Here is a 26,445-nt window from a genome sequence, read left to right on the forward strand (position 1 = left end):
GGTGGCCTTAGAAGCTCACTGTGGAGGGTGTGTGTATGTGTGTAGTGGGTTGACCTAATGCTGCTTGTATTCTAATGCTAATTTGGGGATACAAGACTTGTTACCCTAAAGAGAGTCTGCACATAAGACAATGAGTGGCCCTGCCCCTGTTAATTGCGATTGGTAAATAAAGATGCCAACAGCCAATAGCTGGGCAGAAGAGACATAGGTGGAGTTGAGTTTTTGAGGGCTTGGGTCAGAGAGGACTATGCAGGAGGGAGGAGAGCCACCATGGGCTAAGGGCCAAAAGAACGTGGCCCAAAGGGCTGCCCAATTGGAGGTAAGAGCAGCCCAGATGGAATATAGTAATTAGTAAGTAATAATTCAGGGTTATCAATAGGGGAATAGATTCTGTCAGCATGGAGGGTAGGCAGCTGCCCAGCTATTGTGCTGCCTAAAGCTTATTGTAAATATAAAGGCTGTGAGTGTATCTTTCTTCTCAGAACTTAATAACCAAAAGGTGGGGTAGAAACCCCAGGCTGAGACTATAATTATTTTCTACTATAGGGATGGGCTTTGAGGTTTCACAAATCCATACCAGGTCCAGTGGCCCTCTGCCTTCTCCTTTTGATCAGCATACAAAGCTCTCAGGTATTGCTCAAGCGCCACATCTGCCTGCTTGCTGCCTTGCTCTCTGACATAATAATAGAATGAATTTAAACTGTAAGCAAGCCCCCAATTGGATGCACTCCATTTTAAGAGTTTCTGTGGCCATGATGTCTCTTCATAGCAATAGAGATCCTAAGAGAGACAATCAGTAAATGGATGTGATTTTTTTTTAAAGTTTTAAAGCCAGATGTGGTGGTGCTATACATTTGTAATCCCAGCATTGGCAAGGCAGGGAAAGGCGGATCTCAGGGGCTTGCCGGATAGCCAGTCTGGCCTACCGGATGAATTACAAGGCAATGACAGTTCCTGTCTCAAATTAAAAAAAAAAAAGTTGGATGTCGTCTGAGGAACGACAGCTAAGGTTGTCCTCAGGCCTCTATGTGCATGTGTGTATGCTCACTTCACATACCTGTACACACCCCTGTGCCCCACAAACACACACACACTGCGACTTCATGCTATGATGAGAATATACTCTGGGGAAATGCCAGCAAAGGCTAGGATGGAAATAAGTGACCCTCATTTAGTTAGCTCTGTCACCTGGCTGGGGAAGGGCTGCCTATTTCATGTGGCCACAGTGGGTCACTATAGTACCTACCCACAGTGATGCCTGTCTTTGGGACAGTGACCTCGGACTGTCCCAAATTCTAAGGTTACACAAACAGAAAAAGGCCATCTGCCACCAGCTCCTTGCTAGGTAAGCAAAGCCCTGGCCCCTGGGCCCCAGGTGAGCAATCCATCCGCAGCCCATGAATTCCTGTGGACACAAGCGCTCCCCCCCCCCCGACCCCCAACAGAGAGAGACAGGGCAGTTACTGTCAGGATTATTCTAGATATCTCGATGTTAATATTTTGAGTTCTGTTTCTGTTGTAACTGTGTCATCTCATTATGCTGAAGGAGTCTGACATCTTGGCGTGCCCCCTTCCTTTCAAATCATAGTAGTAAAAACTTGAGAGAAAGAGAGCAGATGAAATGTGCCTGTCTTCAGATCCTGGGGAAGACAGTGCTCCCTCCATTCCCTCCAATCCTTGGAGCAGCCCCCCATGGCTTCAGCCTGCCATGGCCTCAGCCCCCCATGACCTCAACCCCCATGAGCTTAGCCCCCCCCATGACCTCAGCCCCCCTTGGCCTCAGGCCCCACCCCATGATTTCACTTTCCTTTTTGCTCCTGAGAGCTGCTGGCCACCCTCCCTACCCACAGTCTCCATCACCTCTGGCCACTTCCCCATCCAGTTGTTTACATCTTAAATTCACCCATCCATCATTTCCACAATGGAGCAATGACAACTGCTCTGGTTACAAGTCTGATTTACAGTGAATTATGGGGGAAATTACCTGTCGGGATTCAGAGACCAGTTGCAACATTTTTTGGTATTGGTTTTGGTTTGACCTTTCTGAGACAGGGTTTCTTTGTGTAGCCCTAGCTGTCCTGGAACTCACTCTGTAGACCAAGCTGGCCTCGAACTCACAGATATCTCCCCCCCCCCTTCTGCCTCTGCTTCCTGAGTGCTTGGACTAAAGGCATGCCTGGCTGGCAACAGTCATTTTTAAAGGAGAAGAATTAATATAGTAAGACCTTCCTACTAGATTCCAAAGATGTCTCTTTGTTGCTTCACTTATCTTATTTTTAAATTAAACTTTTAAATGTTGTTGAAAATTTAAAACACAGTACTTTTTTAATAGTATGTTTTTAAACAGCCCCCTACTCTGTCCAAGTTTTCATGTGTTCCCCCAAATTCATGACCTTTTTTCTTCTTTAGTTACTTGTGATGTGTGTGTGTGTGTGTGTGTGTGTGTGTGTGTGTGTGTGTATGTGTGGTGTATAGTGTATATATATACATATGAGTGTGTGTATATGTGCATTCATGTGTGTATGTGGCACATGTATATGCATGTGCTCATGTATGTGTGTGTGATGTATGTATGGTGTGTGTATGTATGTGTGTGTGTGAATGTGCAAGTCGAGTCTGTGTGTATGTGTGTGCATGTATACAACCTAATGAGTTCATTTAGTGTTGCTTATATGCAGACATGTTTAGGGCTAACCACCCAGGAATGGATAATCTGTCAGGTGGGCACATGCCTGGGGAGAAAATAATTTTCTCTCTCTCTCTCTCTGCAGCCATTGATTTTCTGCAGCTCTTCAACTGGGGGGAGGCTTAGAAGATTTCCCTCATCCACACTGGCACATCACCTGGCATTGTCACTGTGTAGATCTTGCTTGGGTGACCATTATTGTTAGGATTATATGGGCACAGCTCCTCTGTCATACCTAGAAGACACCATCTCCCAGCAGTGTCCTGTCTTCAGGCTCACACTGTCTTTCCGTCCCCTCTTCCTTGATGTCCCCTGAGCTTTAAGTGCAGGAGTTGTGTGGTAGATGTTATAGCTGGGGGCTTAGACACCTCGTGGTAAATTGTCTCTGCATTTTGACCAATTGTGGGATTTCTGTCATCGGCTCTCTCTGCTGGTATAGGAAGTTTCTCTTAGGTGTGGGTGAGAGCTGTAAGCAGCCGTGGGTGTAGGGAAAAGTGTATAGATGTCCATTGGCAATTATTTTGGCTTGGGAAGGTAGCATTGCTAGGTTGTCCTCTAGAGTCTAAGACTGTAGCCAACACCTGGATAGAGGGGACAGGTGACACAGATCTTGGATAGGGACCCTTGTGTGATGTCTTCTGGGCACACCCTCTTCACTTTCCCGATTCCCCCTCCCACACACTGCCCCTCCCATTTTTTACCAACCGTTTGCTAGTGCCGCCCCCTCCCCCACCCCACCCCCACCCCCACGCTCACCTGTTTTCCCAGGGTACTTTTCCACCTGGATACACTCCCCAGAGGCATCTCCTTCATCTGCTCTCCCCGGTAACCACCACCCGCCTCTGATTCTGGCTCACATATCCTCAAGGTCTTTTCTCTGCTTTGATAAAGTAACAACTAGAAAAATCTCATTAATGAAGCCAGACAGCTGCAGTGGGAGTTAATTTTCTTGTTCCTCTGCTCAGCAAGCTGACTCGATTTCAGCAGTGACCTGCCATCAGAGACGTCATTGTCTCAAAGGAATATTCTCCCAGCGGACTGAAGGGGGCAGGAAGAACACAAGCTGAGTGGGGCTTGGTGGTACAAGCCCTTAATCCCAGCACTCTCAGCAGGTGGAAGCTGAGGGTCAGGAGTTCAAGTCCATCTTGAGCTGCATGAGGCTCTCTCTTTCTTGGAAAATGAAGGAAAAGAAGGAAAGAAGTCGAGAAGAGAGAAAAGAAATGGAGGGACACAGGCTAGAATTAGCATCTGTGTATCAGTGGCATGTGTGTGTACATACATGTTCATGTATGTGCAAGCACAGGCATGTTCATGTGGAGGCCAGAGGTTAGTATCGTCTTCCTCAGTCATGCCCCATCTTATTTTTTGAGACAGGGTCTTTCTCTAAGTTTGGATCTTGCCCATTCAGCTAGGCAGGCTGGTCGGTAAACCTTGGGGGTCTCTCTGTCTCTACCTCCCATCCCCAGCACTGCACATACAGATACACACTTTTTTACGTGGGTGCTGGGGACTCGAACTCAGGTCCTCATGTTTGTGCTGCAAGCACTTTACTGACTGAACCCTCGCTCAATCCCAGTGGGTTAGCATTTTGGCTAAGAGTGTTGTGACTCTCCCTGTGTCCAGCAGCTGCTAGGTTAAGTGACTAAAAGAGAGACACTAAGGACTTCTAGATATTTTGATTTGATCATTTGTCAAAAGGTTCTCACCAGCAAGTACCAGAAGTGAGTCTTGAACCCAGACCTAGTGACTCTGAGGTGAGGTAGGGTAGGAAGAAATCTAGTGGACTAAGGAAATGAATCTCTTAGTCATCCCTGAACATTTTCTGTAAGAGTCCAGTTGATCACTATTTTTGGCTCTGTGAGTTACATTGTCTCCGTCACCGCCTCTCAATTTTGTGGCAAGGCAGCCGCAGATAACACGTCAGTGTTTGAGGGTGGCTGGGTGCCAATCAAAGCGTATTTACCAAAACGGACAACAGGCCTCATTAGACTCAAGGGTCGAATGTACGGACCTCTGCCCTAAATCACAGACAGCAGAGAGCTTGCGGTGTTCTAACTGGCCTCAGGGTTCTGGAATGATGAATAGGATGTTGCCGACCAACAGCAACAATGTATCAGGCGCTTTGCCGAGTGAGTTCTCTAATCGTGACTCCCACCATCCCTCTAACAGCCCCATTAGGATAATCTATGATTCCCTCCCCCCCTTTTTTTTGTAAGAGACCAAACAGAGAGTCAGGGAGGTAAATGGGTCTGAGGTCCCTCAGCTTGTATATGACATAGCTGGTGTTGGTCACACATCTGCCTACTGGAAAATTCCACATTCTTCCTCCTACGTTGCACTGGGTGACTAAACCCTTGTTAGGGCTCCTCATTCTGGAAGGTTTTCTATCTCCTCAGGAACCTTGTATTCTAGGTCAAATCTCCACCCTGACCCCCACAGTATGGTCACCGGCTTGACCTTTCCACCTCCATTCATGTAATGTTGGGGGTTGGATATCCCCTCCTCAGCTGGTGGCGCTGTTTTGGAAAGTTGTACAATCTTTTGGGGGGGGGGTGGTCTGGCTGGAGGAAGTGGGTCTCGGGAGGTAGGAGTTGACCGTTGATAGCTCAGGTCTATTTTATGTCCCAACTCTCTTGGTGATGTGAGCAAGCCACCTCACTGGCTGACTGACATGATGGAAACCAGAGTCAAGTTGGTTTTTTTGTCAGAATCCCCCCAGCCCTAGACAGGTAAATTCACTATTGTCTCTTACTTGGCCTCAATGCCATAGGGAATCCTCAGGAATCTCCCTCAAATCCTTGTAAGTAGCCCCACACTGTGTGTTAGGGTGCCCTGAATCTCATCTGAGCACCACCATCAGCCCTTTCTCCCAGTGCTTATTCCTTGGTGGGGGACCAAAGTCCACCATACCAGGGGCTCGTAGCTGGGACTAAACGCCTGATGCAAGCAGCTTCAGGAAGGAAAGGTTTACTGTGGCTGATGATTGAGGGAGGCTACAGCCCATCGAGGTGGGGAAGACATGGGGGCAAGAGCGTGAGACAGCTGGTCACATGACATCCACAATCAGGAAGGAGAGAGAGAGAGAGAGAGAGAGAGAGAGAGAGAGAGAGAGAGAGAGAGAGAGAGAGAGAGATGGGTTCTAGGGCTCAGCTCGCTCTCTCCTTTGTCCCTTTTATTCAATCTGGAATCAGATCCCTAGGTATGGTGTGACCACATTCAGGGTAGGTCTTCCTTCCTTAGTTAAACCTCGCTGGAAGCACCTGCAAGGGCATGCCCACAAGGGAGCTTCCTACATGATTCCAAATTCAGTCAAGCTGACAGTGAATCTTTTAAAAAATTATGGTATTTGTTGCATGTGTGTGTGAGCACATGTATTTCTCTCCTACCTTGTAGGAATTAAACTCAGGTTATCAAGCTTGGTGGCAAGCACCTTTACTGCTGAGTTGGCTCCCAGTTTTCTTTGATTGACTACGATTCATTTTGAGTACTGGGGCTTGGTGTAGCAGCTGGAGGGGACCTTGTGGGAGTCTGTTTTCTCCTTCCATTGTGTGGGTCCCAGGGGTCGAGTTCAAATGGTCAGGCTTGAGGTAACAAAGGCCTTCACCCACCAAGCTAAGTCATCAGCCTGCCATCAGTGAAGTGTGGTTATCATGCCCACTTTCATCAACGCACTGGCTGGTACCACGTGGTCCCCTATGAAGTCGTTAAGAGATTTCATGATGATGTTTGAAGCTTACAAAGTGGACTATATTTGTCTCTGGAGAAAGTTAGGTCTAAGCCCGTGAATAAACCCCACTCGGCCGGCCCCAAAGCTTCATGGAGCTGTAACCTTTGGAGACGGCACATAATTAAAATGCTTTTAGATCTGATATATATTATATTTGAATTGGATATTAAAGCTAATAGAGTTCTCACCCACTGTGTGAATGGTATGGGCAGCTTTAGTCAAAGCTTGCTGGCTGGACACCCAGGATAAATTAGTGGGACTTGGGCTGGTGCCTAGCCCGTGGCCTCAAATCGAAAGTTTAATGGATTATGTCTTATTAGGTGCAGATCTCTTTGGGCTCAGAGAATTTTCTAGTCAACGTGAATGAGGCTAAGTTGTCCCTCGCCCCCGAAAGGAAAGCTTAAAGACAGTTTGGAGCTCCTGTGTCATTTCTGAGTTTTTCCATACCGGCTCTCCATCTCCTGACTGTCCTAGCTCAGACCCCACCATCCCCACCTACAATGCAACCATGGGATTAAATGGAATCCCGAATCTAAATCACGCAACCTAGGTCCTCCATGCAGTAGGTGCTCAATGCATGCTGGCTGTTTGCATTAAAGCTCAGGTCTTTATCTCCATGGAAATGGTGACGGATTAGGCATGCCTCCTCATCTCTGGGGGGGGGGGTGGGTGGGGGGGGTTTAGAGGCCTCCACACTCTGCTTCCTGTCCATGTCGACTCTAGGAAGATGACTGTCACATCTGCCTCAGAAGGGGGACACCATGATCTACAGGGAGCGTGGCTTAAGATTTATAGGAACCGGCTTCAGAACTCCGCTCAGCACTAGCTGCGCGACTGAGCGACTCTGAGCAAGTTGGCTGTGCTTTGTAAGCTGTGGACAGTTTCCCAGGGGTGCGCTTATCCCAGGGTGGGGTTGCTATTTAAAGAGACCTTGAGTTAATAGGAGCAGCACTGAAGGTCACGGTGTGGCCTGTTTCTTTCTGCTGACTAAGAACCCGGAAACCGGGAGGTGGAATAAAATGTAACCTGTCGGGTACTCTGCCACAGCACTGTAGAAGGAAGGAGCAGAGACAGGCTGAGGGAGGCCCGTCATTCTCTGGGACATGCGCAGTGATTAAGGCTCTGTGTCAGCTCCAAATCCAGCACTCGGAGCTTTGCACGTAGATCTCCTGTGGAGCAGCTATGATGGTCCTCGGGAACCATTTCTGGCCCACATCTTAGGTCTGCCTCAGATTTGCCATCTGTAAAACGGACATGCCGTTAGCATCTTGCCTTGGTCCATTTGTGTTGAAGCTGTCGTCGGGCACCAGCAGCGATCACACTTTGGCCAGAGCTCACCCCGGTGGCTGTTCTCTGGGCAGCTCTAGAGCTCTCCCATTCTCACCCCCACGAAGGAAGCTGGAATTAAAGGCAGAATCTACTCACCTTGGCCACCAGGGAGCTCGTAAATTTCCTAAAAACAGCCCACAACTATTCTAGTGCTCAAGCGCAAGTTCCCATTGCCTTAACCCGCCCCCCGCGCCCCCCCCCCCAAGTCTGGACTGTTGTGTTTCCCCAGAAGGCTTTCTCCTGTGCAGTCATTTCCTATTTCCCACAGGAGACTCTTACGAGGAGAAAGCTTGCCTATGCTGTTCATTACATCCCAGATCCTCAAAGTCACGTTTGGCACACAAAGTGGGTTGTGTGGGCTTTGCATCATTGCTGCAAACAGATCACCACAAACCCAGTAGCTTAAAAACCACATCTGATTGGTTAACCCCAATAGCTCAGAAAGGTCTGAAGTCTGCAATGAGTCTCATGGGGTCAAACCTGACCCAGAGGGAAGGATACATTTTTCTCTCCCTTCCCAGTTTCTGGAGACAGGACTTAAAATGGGTTGGAATTCATGGTGTCTTCTGCTCGTCCCAGATAGAGGTAGGAGGCCTTGACAGGTGAAGCCTCGATGTTCCCACCAGTAAAATGGGCTGTTGTTTGTTGAGCTTTAGCTATGTGACTCAGCTTGGCCTTTATCTGCCCTTGGGTAAATGGGGTAATTTCTTGGTATCCTGCTAATGAAAGGGAAGGTGAGACTGTGACCGAAAGGTCACCAACATCTATACCCGGTCACACGTGGCTCCAGTGGGATAGTGCATATAGTGTATGGACTCGGGCAGGGGAAGATTACAGTGGTGCGGGACACATAGTGACTTTCACCCCGAGTATCTGGTTATTTCCTTCCCCTAACCCCTTCTCCCCTCCCCTGCTCTCCTCTTACTCCCTCTCCCTTCCCCTTCTAGTTTCCTTGTTACTAGGGAAGCCCCCAGGGCCTCCCATTCACCAAGCAAACCCATCACTGAATCTCATTCCCAGCCCCCCTCTTCCCTTTCACTTACCAAGTCACCAAGGCTGGCCTTGAGCTCACACCTTAGCCCAGGCTGGCCTCGAGCTCACACCTTAGCCCAGGCTGGCCTTGAGCTCACACCTTAGTCCAGGCTGGCATTGAACTCACTCCTTAGCCCAGGCTGACCTCGAGCTCACACCTTGGCCCAAGCTGGCCTTGAGCTCACACCTTAGTCCAGGCTGGCATTGAACTCATTCCTTAGCCCAGGCTGGCCTCGATCGAGCTCACACCTTAGCCCAGGCTGGCCTTGAGCTCACACCTTAGTCCAGGCTGGCATTGAACTCACTCCTTAGCCCAGGCTGGCCTTGAGCTCTCTCCTTAGCCCAGGCTGGCCTTAAGCTTGTGAACCTTTGACCTCACTCTCCCCAGTAGCTAGGATTACAGCCCCGTGTCACCATGCCCAACTTACTATATTTCTCTTTTCTAATTTTCTTCTTATTTCTTTTTCCTTTTCATTCTTCTCTCCCTCTGCTTTCTCCCCTTCCAGTTTTGTCTGATATATCTCATACCTCTCATTGTTTTACTCCCCTCACACCTGATTTCAGACTCTCCAGATCAGAGTTTAAAGTTTTGTAACAAATTTACATATCATCTGGACCAGACACAGCGGTACTTGCCTGTAATCCCTGCACTTCGGAGGTGTGTGGTCCCAACCCTTGGGAGGTAGAAGCAGGTGTAGTATGAATTCAAGGCTAGCCTCGGCTACATAGCAAGGTTGAAGCCAGCCTGGGCTACCTGAGAATGCCTCAAAAACTTGACCAAACCAAACCAATCCAAACCCAAAATGCATATAATGCATATAATGCCGACACTTTATTAAGGTCAGATCCTTCAGTGAGATCGTCTGTTTGATTCTCTGATTTCCATAGTGATCTCAAAGGCCGGGGACTCCTGCATGGTATCCCCTGTTCCGTTCAGAGGTGATGCTTAAAGAGTTTCCACACCCTGACCTAGGAATAAGGACAGATTTCCTCCCAACTTCCCCTTCCCATGCACTGGCGAGGGAAATATCTCAGGCGTCTATTATTCTTCCCTTGAGGATGAAGACAGCGGTGCTGAGCAAGACTCTGTCTTGTTATCAGAAAATTGGGGTGGAAAAGCAGCTTCCACCAGTTACGGAGACATCTTAATAGACGCTTTGGCTGTTACGAAGAAGTTCCTAGATCCGTTTAATTGCCGTAAATGTTATTTGCCTTTCCTGTTATGATAAGGCCTCCGTTCTCCCGGAATCATTTTTTTTCTTTCTTCCCTTTCCCCCTCCAGCCATTTCCCTTTGCTCTGAGGCTTGCGCTGGCAAGTTTAATGAAACCCAAACAAAGGAAGCAAGAGCAAGGCTCTTGGAGTTCGAGTCTCACGCCCACAGATGAAGCCAAGCCCCGGGAGTGACGGCTCCAGACTAATGAGGCTTTGCTGGTTAATGCAGTTGACAGGATGCACCCCCCCCCAACCTCCCTCCTCACCCCGCAAGCCCAGCCTGCAAAGTGAAAGCCAGCCCCGGAGCTTAATTGTGTCTGTCCTGAGCATAGGGGCCGGATGGGGACTAAGTGCCACAGGGAGCTAATGGGAGATGCTCATACCCTGAGATGACTCGTCCTGTGCCCAACTGAGCTGTGACTTGTCATCTGAGCTTGCTTCTTCTATTCAGGGCAGGCAGTAATAGAAACTTCCAATCAGGAGTCTGAACCTTGGTGCAAATGATTCTCTGGGTACTTTAGTTGTTGAGTGTGTGTGGAGGTATTTCTCACCTAGGTATTATGGGATGTTAAACAGCACCCCGGGGTTTCATCTCACTAGCTACCAGTAACAAACTCCCATGCTGTTTGACAGCTCCAGAATGCCGTCAGAAATCTCCAGATAGCCCCAAGGGAGAGGCAGCTCCTTTGTTAGGACATTGAAAGTACTCTCTTGGGGTGTGTGTGTGTGCGTGCGTACATGAGTGAGTCTGTGCCTGTGCCTGAGTCTGTCTGTGCATATGTGTGTGTGTGTCTCTGTGAGTGTGTGTCTGCATGTCTCTGTGTGTCTGTGTTTGTGCCTGTGTCTGTAGACACACACACACGTGTGTGTGTGTATGTGTCTGTGTCTGTGTCTATGTGTACCTGTGCCTGTGCTTGTCTGAGTGTGTCTCTGTGTGTATCTATGTCTGTGTGTATGCCTGTGTCTGTGTACACATATGTGTGTATGTGTGCTTGTGCCTGTGTCTATGTCTGTGTGTGTCTGTGCCTGTATTTGTCTGTGTGTGCACATGTGTGTGTCTGTCTGTGTGTGTGCCTGTGTCTGTGTCTGTGCACACATATGTGTGTATATGTCTGCATATGTGTATGCACTGGGCTTGTGCCTCCCTGGTGCAGCGATGATAGATCCGTGTTTGTTACCATTCCCAGCTCCTGGGTATGGTTGGAGGATTTGAACTCAGGTCCTCATGCTTGCATATCAAGCCCTTTACCCACTGAGCTATCCTCCCAGTCCCTTTAGGGAGGATTTCTGAACATTTACACTTGCTTCTCCTGGTACCTGCTACGTGGGTGCGACCTTGAGCAGATAGGTACACACCCTTGACTCCTTTGCCTTCCTTTGTACAACGGGAATAACCATGGCACTGGGTGCAAGGACACATAGCTTCCGGCTATTAAGTATACAGAGGATTTCTTGGCACATACTAAGTGTTCAATAAACTCTGTTTGGTACAATACTCTTGGGTTCATTAAACATGTGTTAAGAACATACTCAGTCCCAGGCACTTTGCTCTGAAGTGAATGCAAAGATGAAGATTTGGTTTTTGCTTTTGTAGAAGAATTAAATATAATACTTGTAGGAACTACCTCCTTCCTCACTCAGGGCAGACATTACCAATTAATCTCAAGACTTGTAAGGTCTACCTCCTTCCTCACTCATTACTAATCAATCTCAAGACTTGTAAGGTCTACCTCCTTCCTCACTCATTACTAATCAATCTCAAGACTTGTAAGGTCTACCTCCTTCCTCACACAGGGCAGACATTACTAATCAATCTCACTGCTCTTCCTCTCAGTCTTTCTCAACTCATCTCTAGTCAAGCACTACTAATGGCCTGTGAGTAGACTCTCATTCAGTACTTCCCATTGTATAAGTGACTCAGAGGAGGCTAAACTTTCCCTGCCCAGCCTTTCAGCATTAATGGGTAGCATCTTTCTTCCCATGTCTGATGTCATTCTGAAAGAGGGGTTGCCATTGAGAAATATTTTTAGAGAACATTGTTTTTCTTTTTTATCTCCCCTAGAAACAGAACTGAGTAGTAAAGTGGGTGTTGCCCTTTAGTTAGACGTTGTGCAGGCTGTGGGTCTTGTAAATCGATCAAGCTACTTCTTTCTTCAGTTCCCTTTAGCATTTGGGGCTTGGGAAAACATCAGCTATTGCTCAAATGGGTCCCAGCTTTTCAAGGGCAGCATAGAGGTCTCTGGAAACAGCTTTCAGATGGCTGGGACCATCACTAGATAGAATAGAGAGTAGGCTGGGGTTAAATGCTCCGCCGCAGTGTGTTCTGAGAGCAACACTCTGTAACAATGGCTGTGAGAAATGAGGACTGCATCTGCAGCCCTGAGGCCCCCAGAAGGCTCCATCCATCTGGCTGAGAAGTGGGTGCTGGCGTGGGGTTGGCCACTTGCCTCTCTCCCTGTCTGTCTAGGGCTGTTTTATGTGTGCTGCCTGCCAAGGACTTCCAGGAGGCTGGAGCGGGGGGGGGGGGGGGGGGGGGGGGGCTCAGCATTTCAGAAGACCTAGAACTTGTCCATTATATTATAATCAAGACCCTTAAAGGAATAACATTTAATTAATGATTAATTACAAATTAATCATTAATTAATAACATTTAATTAATTAATCAATCAGTGTGTGTGTGTATGTGAGCACACGTGTGGAGGCCAACTTGCAAGAGTCAGTTCTCTCCTTCCACCGGGTGGGACCCGGCCATCAAGCTCAGGTGTTCGGGTTTGTTGGCAAAGCCTTCATCCATCACTGAGTCATTCCAGGGTCTCACACATACAGCTTCCATCTTCCTTTCTTCTCTGCTTTTATTACAATGAAGTGCAGAATGACCTTGAACTCAAGGTCCTCCTGCCTCAGCCTGAGCGATAGACTGACTGGTACGCTTCTGCATGCCCTACTTCTGCTGGTAGACATATTTGAAGGCATCTGCTGCCTGCCCTGCCTGGGGAGTCTCCTGGGACTCAAGAGCCCATGACCTAAACTGGGTACTTCCATGGCTCGGCAGGCTGAGGCATCCGGGGAACCTTTCTGAGGCCAGTGGGGCTGGGGTTCCTTTTTATTCCCAGGGCCCAGGCAGAGACGGCTGAGCCTTTGACCTTCCTGTCTGTTCTTGTCCCCACAGACACACTCTCTGTACCTCGCTGGTCACCACAGATCCCACGCAGAGACCTTGGCAATTCCATCAAGCACAGGTAGGTAGGAGGCTGATGGTGGTGAAGGGGGCTGAATCCTATGGGGACCTGTAACATGTCCATCCCCAGCTTCCACGCTGCCATGTCCTGTCTTTTGCTGGACCGACAAGGCTGCCTGCATCACAGCCTTGCCTTGGTCAAACCGACAGCAGGCAGCAGAGAGGCTTTATAGTCAGGCTGAGCTGAGTTCTAATCCCTCCCGGTAACACTTTGTAGCCTTGGGAGATTACTTAACCTCTCTGGGCTCCACTTTTTGTCCAAGTGATGTTTTTATTATTAAAAGACACATACCAGACAATGAGAGAAATAAAGCAAGACCCCGGGATATTACAGTCAAGATCTTCAAAGAAATAACATTAAACTATAACATTAAACAAGACAAGCAGGCTACAGAGAGAGTGACATCAAACCACAGTTAGAGAAGAAACTTTGCTTTCTTGTAAGAATTAAGCCAAGTCCCGTGAGTTCGTGCATCCTGCTTATGAATAAGATGATGATGTGCACCGCGCACACACCTTGCTGATACTAATAAGTACTTCAGGCTCCACAGCGGAGCTCCCTATTCAAGGAAACTCAAGGTGGCCAGCTAAACGCATTGCTAGAGGTTAGCCCAAAGCAGCAGGCCAATAGGCACGTGGGAGGCCTTCCCTCATCCCCCACAGCCTAGAATTTGTTTTCCAACAACTTCGTGACTCTCCCAGATTGAGCTTTCTACACATTGTTCCAGTCTCCTCACAGACTCGGGGGAGAAGAGGGGAAGTCAGGCCGGGATGGCGGGATGGCACGATGGCGGCGAAGCTCACTGCTGAGAGGAAACTGAGGCCTCCTTGGATAAGGGAAGGGATGGAAAGCTAATTAATTATGCTCAGCCTATGAGATCTGAGATACCTCCCCAGGCAGCCAGCTGGGCTCCTGTTTGCTCCTTCAGGGAGCCTTTCTTCCAACATGCAGAAGGCTTGTGTCATTGTTGCAGCACAGAGTGTTATTGTCAACGCCATGGGACTTAGGTCTGTGCCCCTGGGGAGCTGGCCAGTCAGCAGAGGGTCTGCCAACAAGCCATGACAGTCCCCAGAGGTCTGTCAGAGGCCTGAGGGGAGAAACACCAGATGCCAACACAGACACACAGTCTCAGCCTGGGGCCAGGCTGGACAGAGCACTCCGTTGCGGCGACTCATCAACAGCTCTTAAAGAAAAATGTCAGCACTCAAACCAAGGGAGACCTTGGTGTAGGTGTAACCCTGAGAAATAGTGATGGACATGTCAGTGACCAGGTGGAGCAATGGTTAGGGGGCTGAGCTGTGGAGGGGAGGGAAGGCAAGACAAGGGCCTTGTAAAATGTTTTCTGGCTCAGCTCCACCTTGGGCTGGCCACGATCCCTCATTCCACTCACTCCTGGGTTGCCTACGGCTGTGGTTCATTTCCACCTCTCTGTTAACCACATCTCTGGCTCAGCCACCCCTCCAGATTGGTTATCCTTGCTGCTCAGTCACACCCCTGCCTGGAGATACTCTTACCTCAGCCTCACCTGGTTGGCGCCCACCCCTGGACTTTCTCACCATTACACTGGAACCTGGCACTGTCCAGCTTCAGACCCTGGTATATAGGGGAATCAGGCCCCAGAGATGGCTCCCTGGTGCAGTGAGGGCCTCCTGTTGGCCATCAGCTCTTCAGCCTCACCCTGCATTCCCAGCCCTTGGCTAGATGCCAGGAAGGAGAGTCTCCCTGCCTGGTAAAGAAATGATGTTAACAACCCATTCCCTGTGTCGTGGGGTGTAATGGTACATGCTAGCAGTCCCGGCACACAGGAGGGCGAGGCTCAAGGTCAAGCGTTCAAGGATAGCCTGGGCTTCGTAATATAACCCGTCTCATAAAAATACATCACTAGAGGCAATAGATCTCACTCTCTGTCACTAGAATTATCACAGCAGGAGCCAGACAGCAGAGAACACTCACCCAGGGGACAGACAAGGCTGGAGAGGAAAGAAAACAGCCTGCACGCCCCTCACACCTTCCCCTCTTCCTGTGCCGCTTAGCCAGTGTGTGGGTTTTGCCATTACCTCCCCTGAGCAACCCCAGTGTGCAGAATAGACCCACTAAGCCCTGCTAAGACCCAAAGGGGCTTAGCCAAACCCAAGTCCAAAGCTAGAGAGGGAACACAGGCCAGCCAGCATCTCCGCTGTGAATATTACTGTTTGCTTAGCTGTGGCAGCTCCAGGCTGATGATGGCTCACTGTGTTTGGAGGTCTGACCCAGATCCCACGAGAGGGGCCAGCCGAGGGAGGCAGCCCCCCCACCAAAGTTCCCTGTGTCTGAGTTATGTAACTGCGTCCAAGTTTCCCCTTTGACACTCCGGAGGAGGCTGTGGAGATTAGCCACAACTACTGCTGGCGGTGGCGCAAATTGAAAATTAAAATTAACTGTGACCTGGGAACCTTCAGTGCTTTTGCCGGCTCCAGCCCCCACCTCTGTCTCCTATCTCAAGGCAGGAAGCACACCACAGTGCCTGAGGGGGTGACCTGTGAGTTAATCAAGTGACTTCCAAACTGAATTGGTGATGTATGGGGATTTCCATACTGTTTGCAGCAGGTGGCATTGACTGAGGGAAGATGGGCAGGATGGTCAGGCAAGGCTTTTGCTTGTCTGGGTGGGATTGGGAGTGGGAAACACTCTGCTTCTACTCAATTTAGAGGGCCCATGGCTCTCTTATAGAACTGAACGTGTCGCGAGTAGACCAACCAAAGTATGTTTGTTGAATGAATCCCTGACCGTAATGAACACTCAAGGTACTCACAGTCACAGTTCAGTTCTTTGAGCATTACTTATGTCTCAGATGCTGTGACACTTTGAACACACCGTCATGATTACCCCACTTTGCAGGCAAGTAGACTGAGGCTTCTTGGTTTAAGCAACTTGATGAAACTTAGTTGCCACATGTCTTGGAACAAACAAGGCTGGCATCCAGAGCATATCAGCTTCCCATCCTCGGGGTGCATCCTGCTGACTGTGTGGACAGTGACTCACCTTGGACATTTCCTGTTTCTTTCCCACAGGTTTTCCACCAAGTACTGGATGTCTCAGACGTGCACGGTCTGCGGGAAAGGGATGCTTTTTGGCCTCAAGTGTAAAAACTGCAAGTGAGTGCTTTTTCTTTAAGGGACTTTTTACAATGCCAGATGCCAGCCAGTGTGGGGGATGGGCATGGGCATGGTCCAGCAAGTGTGAGCTCTTGACTCTGGGAGAGATGATTTTTTTTTTTTTTTTTTTTGGCTTTGTATTTTAGAAAGGTCCCAGGCAGAGCTGTGTGCTTGAGGAGAGTATCAAGAACAGCTCTGAGGAAAGCCGGAGCTGAGAGGAGGTGGGGGAGGGGTGCTGGCACCGTGGGTGGGGCCGGTAGGGGCTCTCATTCGCACATGCAGGGCCTTCATTATGGTTTTGACTAGGAAGTATTTCCCCCCCGCAGTCTCATGTGATTGGATGCTTGGTTCTCCAGCTTGTGTTTTGGGAATTGGATGATCCTTTTGAACCTGGGGTCTAGCTGCAGACACTGGGCTATAGGAATAGATGTGAATTGTCCTAGGCTGGCTCCTTTCCCACCCTGAACTCTCTGTGTCCTCACCGCTGCTATGGCAGAACCTCATGCTCCCATGACCAGGCTTTCCCACGTGGTGGACTATGTCCCCGAGCTATAGTTGTCCCAGGACTTCTGTCACAGCAGAAGTAACTAACACAGTGTTACTGACCAGTCATCAGCAAACTTTTCTTCTAGTTGCTCTGTAGTATTTTTTTTCCTTTTTCTCTCTTCCTTCCTTCCTTCCTTCCTTCCTTCCTTCCTTCCTTCCTTCCTTCCTTTCTTTCTTTCTTTCTTTCTTTCTTTCTTTCTTTTTTGGTTTTTTGAGACAGGGTTTCTCTGTGTAGCCCTGGCTGTATGGAACGCACTCTGTAGACTAGGCTGGCCTCGAACTCAGAAATCTGCCTACCTCTGCCTCCCAAGTGCTGGGATTAAAGGTGTGCATCACCACTGCCTGGCCCTGTAGTGGGTCTCTGGGGCCTCTATGTGTCCCTTACAGATGCTCAAAACTGACTCCTGTGTCTTAAAAGCAGCCACGGACAATTCAGAAATAGTTATGGCAGTGGGTTTGGTGCAATAAAACCTTCTTATTTATGCAGACAGTGGACAACATGGCTCCAGCCCTGTGGTTTGCAGATCCCTTGGATAGTTTGTAAAATTCTTTCTCCTCTATTCTTTCTCATTGTGTGCCATCCCTGAAGGTGTGTTATGATTTCTCCCACTTTAATATCTGTAAATGTTGTGTCTCAGCTTGGAAAGGTCCCAGCTAAGATGGGGGAGGGAGGACTTGAACTCAGGCCTCTTAACTCCTGCTTCTCTCTTTCCATGGCTTCATGTTGGATGCTAATTCTGGTTGGGAGGTCAGACCACCCTGACCTTCACCCTTACTCCTGCCTTACTCACATTCTGTCATGTCTGACAGAATGTTAGGAAGGAGGCAAGGGATAACATGGACACCAGCCATAGGTTCTGGAGACAGAATGAACCAGGTTCAAACCCTGTACCTGCCACTTAGTTGTGTGACCATGGGCAAGTTATCTCACATTTCTGTTTCTCATATGTCCCTCTGCATATATGTACACACATGCCATGTGTCCCTTTGCATATATTTGTACACATGTCATGTGTCCTCTGCATGCATATATACACACATCATGTATCCCTCTGCATGTATATGTATACATGCCATGTGTCCCTCAGCATGTATGCATACACATGTCATGTGTCCCTTTGAATGTATGCATACACATGTCATATATCCCTTTGCATATATATGTACACATGTCATGTGTCCCTCAGCATGTATGCATGCACATGTCATGTGTACCTCTGCATATATGCACACACATGTCATGTGTCCCTCTGCATATATTTGTACACATGTATTCACTAGTTCCTCAGGTTCAACAATCACAAAACAGACAATATAACTGATAGGAGACACTCAGTAAGAGTCTCTCTCTCTCTCTCTCTCTCTCTCTCTCTCTCTCTCTCTCTCTCTCTCTCTCTTCAGGTATCTTGTAAAATGCCTGTCTGGTGGCTTCACCTGAGTAAGTCAGCCAGGATGAGCTCCCTGCTAGCCTGGGCTGTGGAGAGGATTAATTATTTCCAGCCCCTGGAGATCCTTTAGCTCCATGGTCTTAGGGCAGTTGGGATAGTAATTGCTATATATTAGCATTCTGAGCTAATGTCCTCTGTGGTCCCGGCTCTCACGTGGCCCCTTAGCTTTCTGACTCTAGGATGCACAGGGGCAGGTGCTTGGGTCTGGCTCAGAGGCTGCCTGGTCTCCCCAGTACACCTGCGGCCTTAGAGACTCATCTTGACTGTATCAACTCATGCTGTGTCCTGTGGAGGAAATGGCTTTCACATCCTCACACCTGCTGTGTAGAGGCTTTGAAGTCAAGTAATTAGGTGACAGGGACTCAGCCAGGAGTCAGCGAGGCTGAACAGTTCTCAAGCCTTTTCAATTTTCAGCACTAGAGGTGGGACCCGGAGGTAGTTTTTCCACCCAGCCTTCTGTTCTAGGAGTAATGAGCAAAGCCCAAGACCCTGCCAAGGGTCTAGAGAGGTGGCTGGGGAAAGAAGAGAGGGCCAGCCCCACAGAGCTGAGGTGCTGGAAGCCACTAATACTAAGGTTGGGTTCCATCTCTGCTTGAACTCCTAAGAGGCCCATAATTGTAATCTTGGCCTTTTTCTCCTCTGAAGAGTATTCATGATGTTGGCGCCCACTACTGGACTACTGGAGGGAGTCATTGAAACGTCCTCACCTTAATATCACTGTTATCTACGAACGCCCCCCCCCCCCACACACACACACTCCACCTTGTGCAAAATAGCTCCTAGCACATGGAGGGGTGGGTTAGAATTCAGATCAACTCTGGTTGGATGATACCTGTGACTTTTACCAATGTGCTCATCTATTCAACAGTAACAACAGCTGCTACAGCTGTTACAGTGTCCTGGCATGCTTTGTCCAAACCATATACCTTTGTCAGCTACAACAGAAACAAGACCCAGGCCCATGTTGAAACTCATCCTGTGAAGAAAGTCTCCCAGGGAGCATCAGTTAAGGAGAGAGGGTGGACATTTATTTGCATGTGTTTTTCAAGTATTAAAAAAAAAAAAAGGAACATATTGAATGGGGTCTTAGAGGATTGGGTGAGGGACAGGAACAGGCAATATGCAGGATCCATAAAGGACTTAAGACTCAGCAGAGAAGTTCGTCTGAGTGGAAGGAAGGACATAGAGGAAGGACAGTGATGAGTGACCTTTCAGAGAGGTGGCCCTGAGCAGGAGGAGGCTGGAGGTCACTTCTTACAGAAGTGGGCAGGAGCATGTCATCAGTCACCTGCTAATACCAGCTGGATGCTTAGTATCACAGGTTAAGAAACACTGGTCTGTATTGCTTGGTTACCAGCTGGATACTTAATATCACAGGATAAGAAACCCTCACCTATACTTCTATACTGCTTGGGACCAAAAATGGTTTTAGGTTTGAGATGTGTTCTGACTTTGAAATGTCTGTGTAATGGAAGCATTTGCCTATCTGAGGTGTTTGGGAGATGAAGGCCAAGTTTAAATCTAAAACTTGAACTTCCTTTGCGTAGTATTTTTGGTGAGCTCATATTTTAACTCTAAGGTAAGGTGTGGATAGTGCTTCACCTGTGGTCTCATGAGTGCTCAGAAAGTTTCAAGTCGGAAGTCATTCTGGATTTGGGGGTTAAGGGTATTAAACATTAATATACTATATTAAAGGGGATCCAGGTACTGGAAGCAATGGCAGGGGATAAAATGGATAAAGTCCCCGGATGGGTGGGACATGCCTCTGGCTCCTGATGCCACCTCATGCTTGCCATGTGGTCAGTTCTGTGCCTCCATTTTCTGTTCTCTAAAATGGCTTCATGACATGCGCCTCAGTAGTTTATTGTAGAGCGTCAACTTGAGAGGATCTAGACTCTGCAGGAGGCACACATCTGGGAGTGTCTGAAGTTTCCAGAGTAGATTAGTTGAGATGGAAAGACCCACCCTACCTATGGGCTGGGGACCTGGATGGAATCACAAGTGAGCACAGGTGCTCATCTATCTCCAATTCCTGACTATGGGGGCCACGTGGCAGCCACCTCATTCTCCTGCCTCCCGGCCTTCCCACCACGATGGACCACACCCTAGAAAAGTGAGCTGAAGTTAATCCTTACTCCCCCAAAGTTTGCTTTTGCTGTGTTTTGTCACAGCAGTGAGAGAAGTCACTACTAACACTGTTAAAAAAAGAAAATGACAATGTAATTGGCCTGCTAGAATGCAGGCTCTTTCCCCTTACCTGGCCCATTAGGAGCGCCAATTAGTGAAAACTGGTGCCATTGCTGCCTTTACAAATTAATGTTGGGATAGCCCTCCACCCAGGAAGGCAGATATGTCTCCTTCGTGCCTAGCCCCCTCCCCCCTCCACAGCTCTCCTCTTAAGTGCCCACTTCCTCCGGAATTATCATCAGCTGTCTTGTTGGGAGTCTGAATAGAGAGATTAATGAGCTAATAGGAAATTAAGACTCAGAAAGCAATTTCCAGTTATCTAAATCGAGGCGTTTCATCTAATCGGTTCAGGAGTGTGGAAGGGAGCTGCGTGCAGAGAGGCCGGATGTCAGCACTATTCTGCATTGTCTCATCAGTACGGACTCAGCTGCCAGGGTCTGCCCTTGCAGTGGGTTTCCTGGCTTTTGGTTGTCTGTGTCCCACCCCACTTAGAGTTTCTTCCATGGGGGTCTAAAGCCCCTAGATCTCATTTATTGGAAACCTTTCTATCTCTGTCTCTGTCTGTCTGTCTCTGTCTCTGTCTCTGTCTGTGTGTGTGTGTGTGTAGCTCAGGCCAGCCTACAACTCAGCTAGATAGCCCAGGCTGGCCTCAAACTTACAATCATCCTCCTGCCTCAGGCTCCCTCCCCATTGCTAGGGACATGTGCCACCACATCTGGCCTCATCCAATTTCTCGTAGGCAAACAGTAATTTACACACAAGTATTCTGAGTGGCTTTCATGGTAGCAAAAGAAAACTGAACCTAGGATGTATTTTTCTTTCTGTCCCGGCTACTACTGCTGTGATGATGATAGGGCTGGGATTAGAGAGAAGGCTCAGTGGTGAAGGGTGCTTGATGCTCTTCAGAGGACCTGGGTTCAAGCTTCAGCATCCCCTTCCGGCTGCTCACAACTGCCTATAACTCCAGATCTGACGCCCTCTTGTGGCCTCCGAGTGACCTGCACTCATGTCCATAATACACATGCACTTAGAAGTAATGTTTTTAAAGAAGAAGACATTATCCCAAGCCACCAATAGAAACATAACATTTAAACTAACCCTGTATGTTTTAGCTGCCCAAACTTCTCTTTCACACCAGACTTTATAACTTGCACCAGGGCACCTAGCCCTCAATAGTGTGGTGATTCGGTGTGACCCCCCCCCCCCGCCCCCAGGAATGACAACAGAAAAAGTCTATACACATTGCCAGATAAAGAGGTACCTTTGCCACTGGTTTCAAGAAATGGGTTTGCAGAATAAATGAACGGCTCCCAACCAAAGGACCCGCTGCCTACACTCTCCATGTTCAGGATGTCAGTGGCCAGTCACTTACCCAGCACTCCCACAGATGCATTACCAAGCCTTCACGCTCTGGCGATAATACTCCCACCTTAAGGTTTGAGGATGACTTACGGGAGTTTCCAAGCTCATAACTACAGAATGACTATAGCCACTTTCCCCATTCTAGCCAAAGTCCCAAGTGCATGAACAAACTCCTTGGTCAGCCCTGAGTTAGACACCTAGCCACAGAGGCAAGTTGGTGCCAGCCAGAGCATTGATGGACGCGTTCCCATTAAGGCCATTGCCAGCCTCGATAGGTGTGAACCTGCTGATCAATTCTCTAGTAAGTGGGGCAGCAGCCTCATGAGATGCCTGCCTTGGCTAAGGCATGTGTTCCACCTTTCCTGGGCTCTTTGGATGCCCACCCTGTCCAAGTCCCTTGCCTGCTTGGTAGAACAGGCTGACTCTGCTTTCGTTCCACATTACTGGTCACTCATTTGCACTTAGATGGGGCTCCTGGCCCTTTTACAATTCGGCTGCATTACAGGATCCACTCACTGCATTTTCAATCACTGCGTGCCCTGTACAGTCTCCTTACCTGTGTGTGCTCTGGCACTGACATACAACATCTTGCTTGCAAAGTGCTTGGTTTGGTAGCCACAGGTGATAGGGAAGTGAAAAGTCAAGGTAGCCAGGTTGGTGTGGGAGCCCGTTGCTCCACCCTTACCAAACTGGGGACCCATGGGTGCAGCTGCCGCAGCTGCCGTGGAGTTCCTGGAGGCCCGGGAGGCTGTCCACCAGGCAGGATGTTGGCAGGATGTAATTACGAGCATGCGTTTTGGAGATCACCCGCTTGAAGCCTGAACTCGCTTTTCCATGAATAGAAACACTTTACTTCTTGCAAAACCCATTCTGGGGAATTAAGCATCTCTTATGTGCAGTAGTTTTTATTATTATAGGAAAAAATTGAATCCTATTATAGTTGTATGTAAGAAAGAGATTCATGTAAGCGGGAATGGGGGGAGGCCGTGGTAATAATAATGGTGATGATGGTGGTTATTGTGATGATGATGGTGATAGTGATTATGATGGTTATGGTGATAATGGTGGTGGTGATGGTGAGGAGGAGAAGGAGGAGGAGGAGGAGGGTGGTGCTGGTGCTGGTAATGATGACAATAGGCACTGAAGCCTCATCACAGGCATTTTGCTAAACACTTTAGAAGCGTGCTCGCCTTTTGTCCACGTTACAAACGTGGAAGGCGGCCAGAGGTTACTATCACCCCATGTTACAGATGAGGGAGCAGAGGCCTCTGAAGCCTCTCACAGTGGGATGCCCTTAATTCAACTCCTTGGACACTTAACCATTCTGTGGGGACCAAGGGCTGGCCAGAGTGCAGCTGCTGTCCCCTATTCTGCTTCCCTTGAAGCATGGAGGACAGAGTGTGAGAACCTGGGCTCAGCTGTAACCCTGGACCAAAGAGTTCCCCTCCATTTCTCTGAGGCGTCACGCTCTCCCTTTGAGCCACCTTTCCTGGAAGTAGATGACCGATGGACCTTTGGGTTGTGGTACTAGGGAGCTAGAGTGTGTCTGGGGTCACTGTCTTGTCCGTCTGGGAACAAACAGGCTTGACAGTTTCAGGATCAAAGGTTACGTTCCAGTGAGGCCAGGTTGTTGAAGCACAGAGAATATGAGGGAGGGAGGGAGGGAGGGAGGGAGGGAGGGAGGGAGGGGGGAGGGAGGGAGGGAAGGGAAAGGGGAAAGGGGAAAGGGAAAGAGGGAAAGGGAAAAAGGGAAAAAGGGAAAAAGGGAAAAAAGGGAAAAAGGGAAAAAAGGGAAAAAGGGAAAAGGGAAAAAAGGGAAAAAGGGAAAAAGGGAAAGGGAAAGGGAAAAGCAAAGGAAAGGAAAAAGGGGAAGAGAATGTGGTCAGGCCCTCCAAAGCCACACAGGGAGCCTGAATTGGGTTCTGTACTAAGGGGGGCCCTTGGAGGGTTTGGAGGACCATGGCACACTGAGAGTGATATCTGGGAAACCTCAAGTCAGAGAACCTGTTGATGTCGAGTGGGAGTTGATCTAAGAAGTATCTGACTCGGAAAAGCTGAACTCTACCCAAGAAGCAGCCAGGGAGAAATGTTTTCTTTTACCTCTCACCCTGCATCCCTTACAAGAAGCCCACTTCGAAAGGTGATTCCATATGCTAAAAAAGGGAAAAGATGAACAATTTGGTTTAACCTTACTTGGGCAGACAGACAGAAAAACAGGGAAAACATCTCCCATGTCTGGGGGCTCTTCCTCCTTACCCTGAGGCTCAGATGGGAAGAAACAGGGCCAGCACACAGAGAGATGGCTGATGAGGCTGAGAGGATTAGCCAGGTGCTGAGATGACAGCCCTGGAACTGACAGTGGGTGGGGGACCCCAACTGAGCTCTGCGCCATGTGCCCCAGTTGTATTGTCTGCCCAGCTGGAAATGGACATCTTTGCCCCAATCAGATCACCCCATCCCTGTCTTTGGAAGAGCAGCTAGTGTGCCGATCAATCGATCAGATGACCACTTGCTACAGTGTGGGTTTCTGGGGGCCCCATGAGTGTGTGTTGGGACTGAGGACTTGTCTCAGCATCTGAGATAAGTAGAGTGTCACTGCCTGAGAGAATTCCCAGGTGGGATTTGATGCTTCCAAGAGGAAACGGGGTCAGGAGAGTCTTCTGACCACACTTGGGTTCTAATCCCAGCCCCGTTGCTTCCTCAGTGTGCTGATGTGGCCAAGTCAGCTACCCAGTTTGAACCTCAGTGTCTTCCTCAGTAAAGTGAGGAGAGTCACACCTTCTGCCTCTTGAGGTCTCAGAGCTAAGGATGGAAGTAAGGCACCAAGGTCAGATCCTTGACACTGAGTAGGTCTTCAAGAAAGCCGTAGCCCCTTTCCTGTTTACTATGGGAGCAGCCATAATTATTGATTCTGTGCTTGGGAGACTCTTTCAGACTAGAAAGATGGGCTGGCTCGAGTACCGAGAGTCCTAATGTGAGCATGGGATCGGGAGCGACATGGGTTTTCCTTGGCCAGGGGATGACCCAGGGCTCTCTCTATGCATGCAGGTAATAGACCCTGGTTGTCCAAAGCTCCAACCTGTTCAATGCAGCTGACAGTGGCTGCCTTCCCTCTATGCCCTACTTAGTGGGCCACCTTACTAGCATGACCAAGCTTTCCTCTTAAATGACCTGCTTGCCATGGGATCTGGGTTTGTCCCTGACTGTAGAAATGGGAACCTGAACAAGAGAACATATTTAATGGGATTCTAAATGTTGACTTCACCTTGTGTTTCTTCAGCCCTTAATACTTGATGAATTTAGTCTTGACATTGGGGTGTCCCTTTTACAAGAAAGAAGGAGAAGGCGTGGGAGGATCCAGCTAACTCAGCAGAGGCTGAGAAGAGGGTGGACCTCAGACTCAGATGCAGGACATGAGGTGCCTTGTGTTTCTGAATAATAAGTCAGAGAGATCCCCAGACACCAAGGAAAGGTCCTAGGTGCAGAGAAGTCACCCAGGGGCTAAGGCTCAGACAGTAAAATGTTCCCCATTAAAACAGGAATACTTAGATTGATCACCAAAATCCATGCAAAATAGTCAGGTGTGGTGGTTGAGGTATGGTGGTCCAGATGTGGTGGTCCAGGTATGGTGGTCCAGGGGTGGTGGTCCAGGTGTGGTGATCCAGGTGTGGTGGTTGAGATGTGGTGGTCCAGGTGTGGTGGTCTAGGTGTGGTGGTCCAGGGGTGGCGATCCAGGTGTGGTGGTCGAGATGTGGTGGTCCAGGTGTGGTGGTCCAGGTGTGGTGGTTCCAGTACTGGAGAAGTGGAGACTGGCCTTGCTGGCCAGACAGCCTAGATCACAGTAAGCCCCACATCACAGTAGGACACCCTGTCTCACTGAACAAGTTGAATGTCCAAGGTTGACCTCTAGACTCCAAGTATACATCCATGAATGAGATCATTTACCATAACACCCACCTACACATACATGTACTCACATTCACACATGTGAACACACACACACAGAGACAGAACGACAGAGAGACAGATCGAGAAAGAGAGACAGATAGAGAGATTTGGGCTTCATAGTCAGGCTGACCTGAGCAGTCATTAGCTCTCTACCTTAACTATGCAATCGAAGGGACATGAATGGACACAATGCCTGAGCACGGTCACAGAGGCTCCAGGAAGGTCACACATCTCTGCAAACTGTGGAGCACCATCTCTGCACAAGGCGCCATCTGCCCCGTGCAAGCCGGGCATCTCAGAGAGGTATCAGGTAAAACCTCCTCTGCAGATGGCTACCTGTCTTGTGATTCCAAGGCTTAATAGGATAAGCCTCAGTTCCGAGGAAAAGTTACTTGTGTGGAACACTGTTCCCCAAGGGGGCTGCTGGCTAAAGGAGTCATTATCTTCATCAGATGACCAAATCTGAGTCAGCCTGATCATGTGACTACCTGGGTGGCCCAGGTGAGCAAATGACTATCTATGCTTGCCTGGGCTGTGCAGTGAGTTTCAAGCCAGCCCTGGCAATTTGGAGAGACCCTGTGTTTAAAAATATTA

At 48.8% G+C, this 26,445-nt stretch overlaps 1 protein-coding gene across 4 annotated transcripts in view; it reads left to right on the forward strand.

Moving 5' to 3' along the window:
* The window catches only part of Ksr2 (kinase suppressor of ras 2), a 353,995-nt gene that overhangs the window by 241,140 nt on the left and 86,410 nt on the right, over nucleotides 1-26,445 (forward strand). For 3 of the 4 annotated variants that reach the window (NM_001312914.1, XM_006530393.4, XM_006530394.4), the window contains 2 exons: nucleotides 13,157-13,226; nucleotides 16,277-16,360. In NM_001312914.1, the coding sequence (NP_001299843.1) occupies nucleotides 13,157-13,226; nucleotides 16,277-16,360 (154 nt within the window). Of the gene's footprint in view, nucleotides 1-4,185; nucleotides 4,816-13,156; nucleotides 13,227-16,276; nucleotides 16,361-26,445 lie in introns of those variants that run through there. The other variant, XM_006530395.4, reaches the window with a different exon arrangement.

This window comes from Mus musculus, chromosome 5 (genome assembly GCF_000001635.26).
Source record: "Mus musculus strain C57BL/6J chromosome 5, GRCm38.p6 C57BL/6J".
NCBI classification, from domain to species: domain Eukaryota; kingdom Metazoa; phylum Chordata; class Mammalia; order Rodentia; family Muridae; genus Mus; species Mus musculus.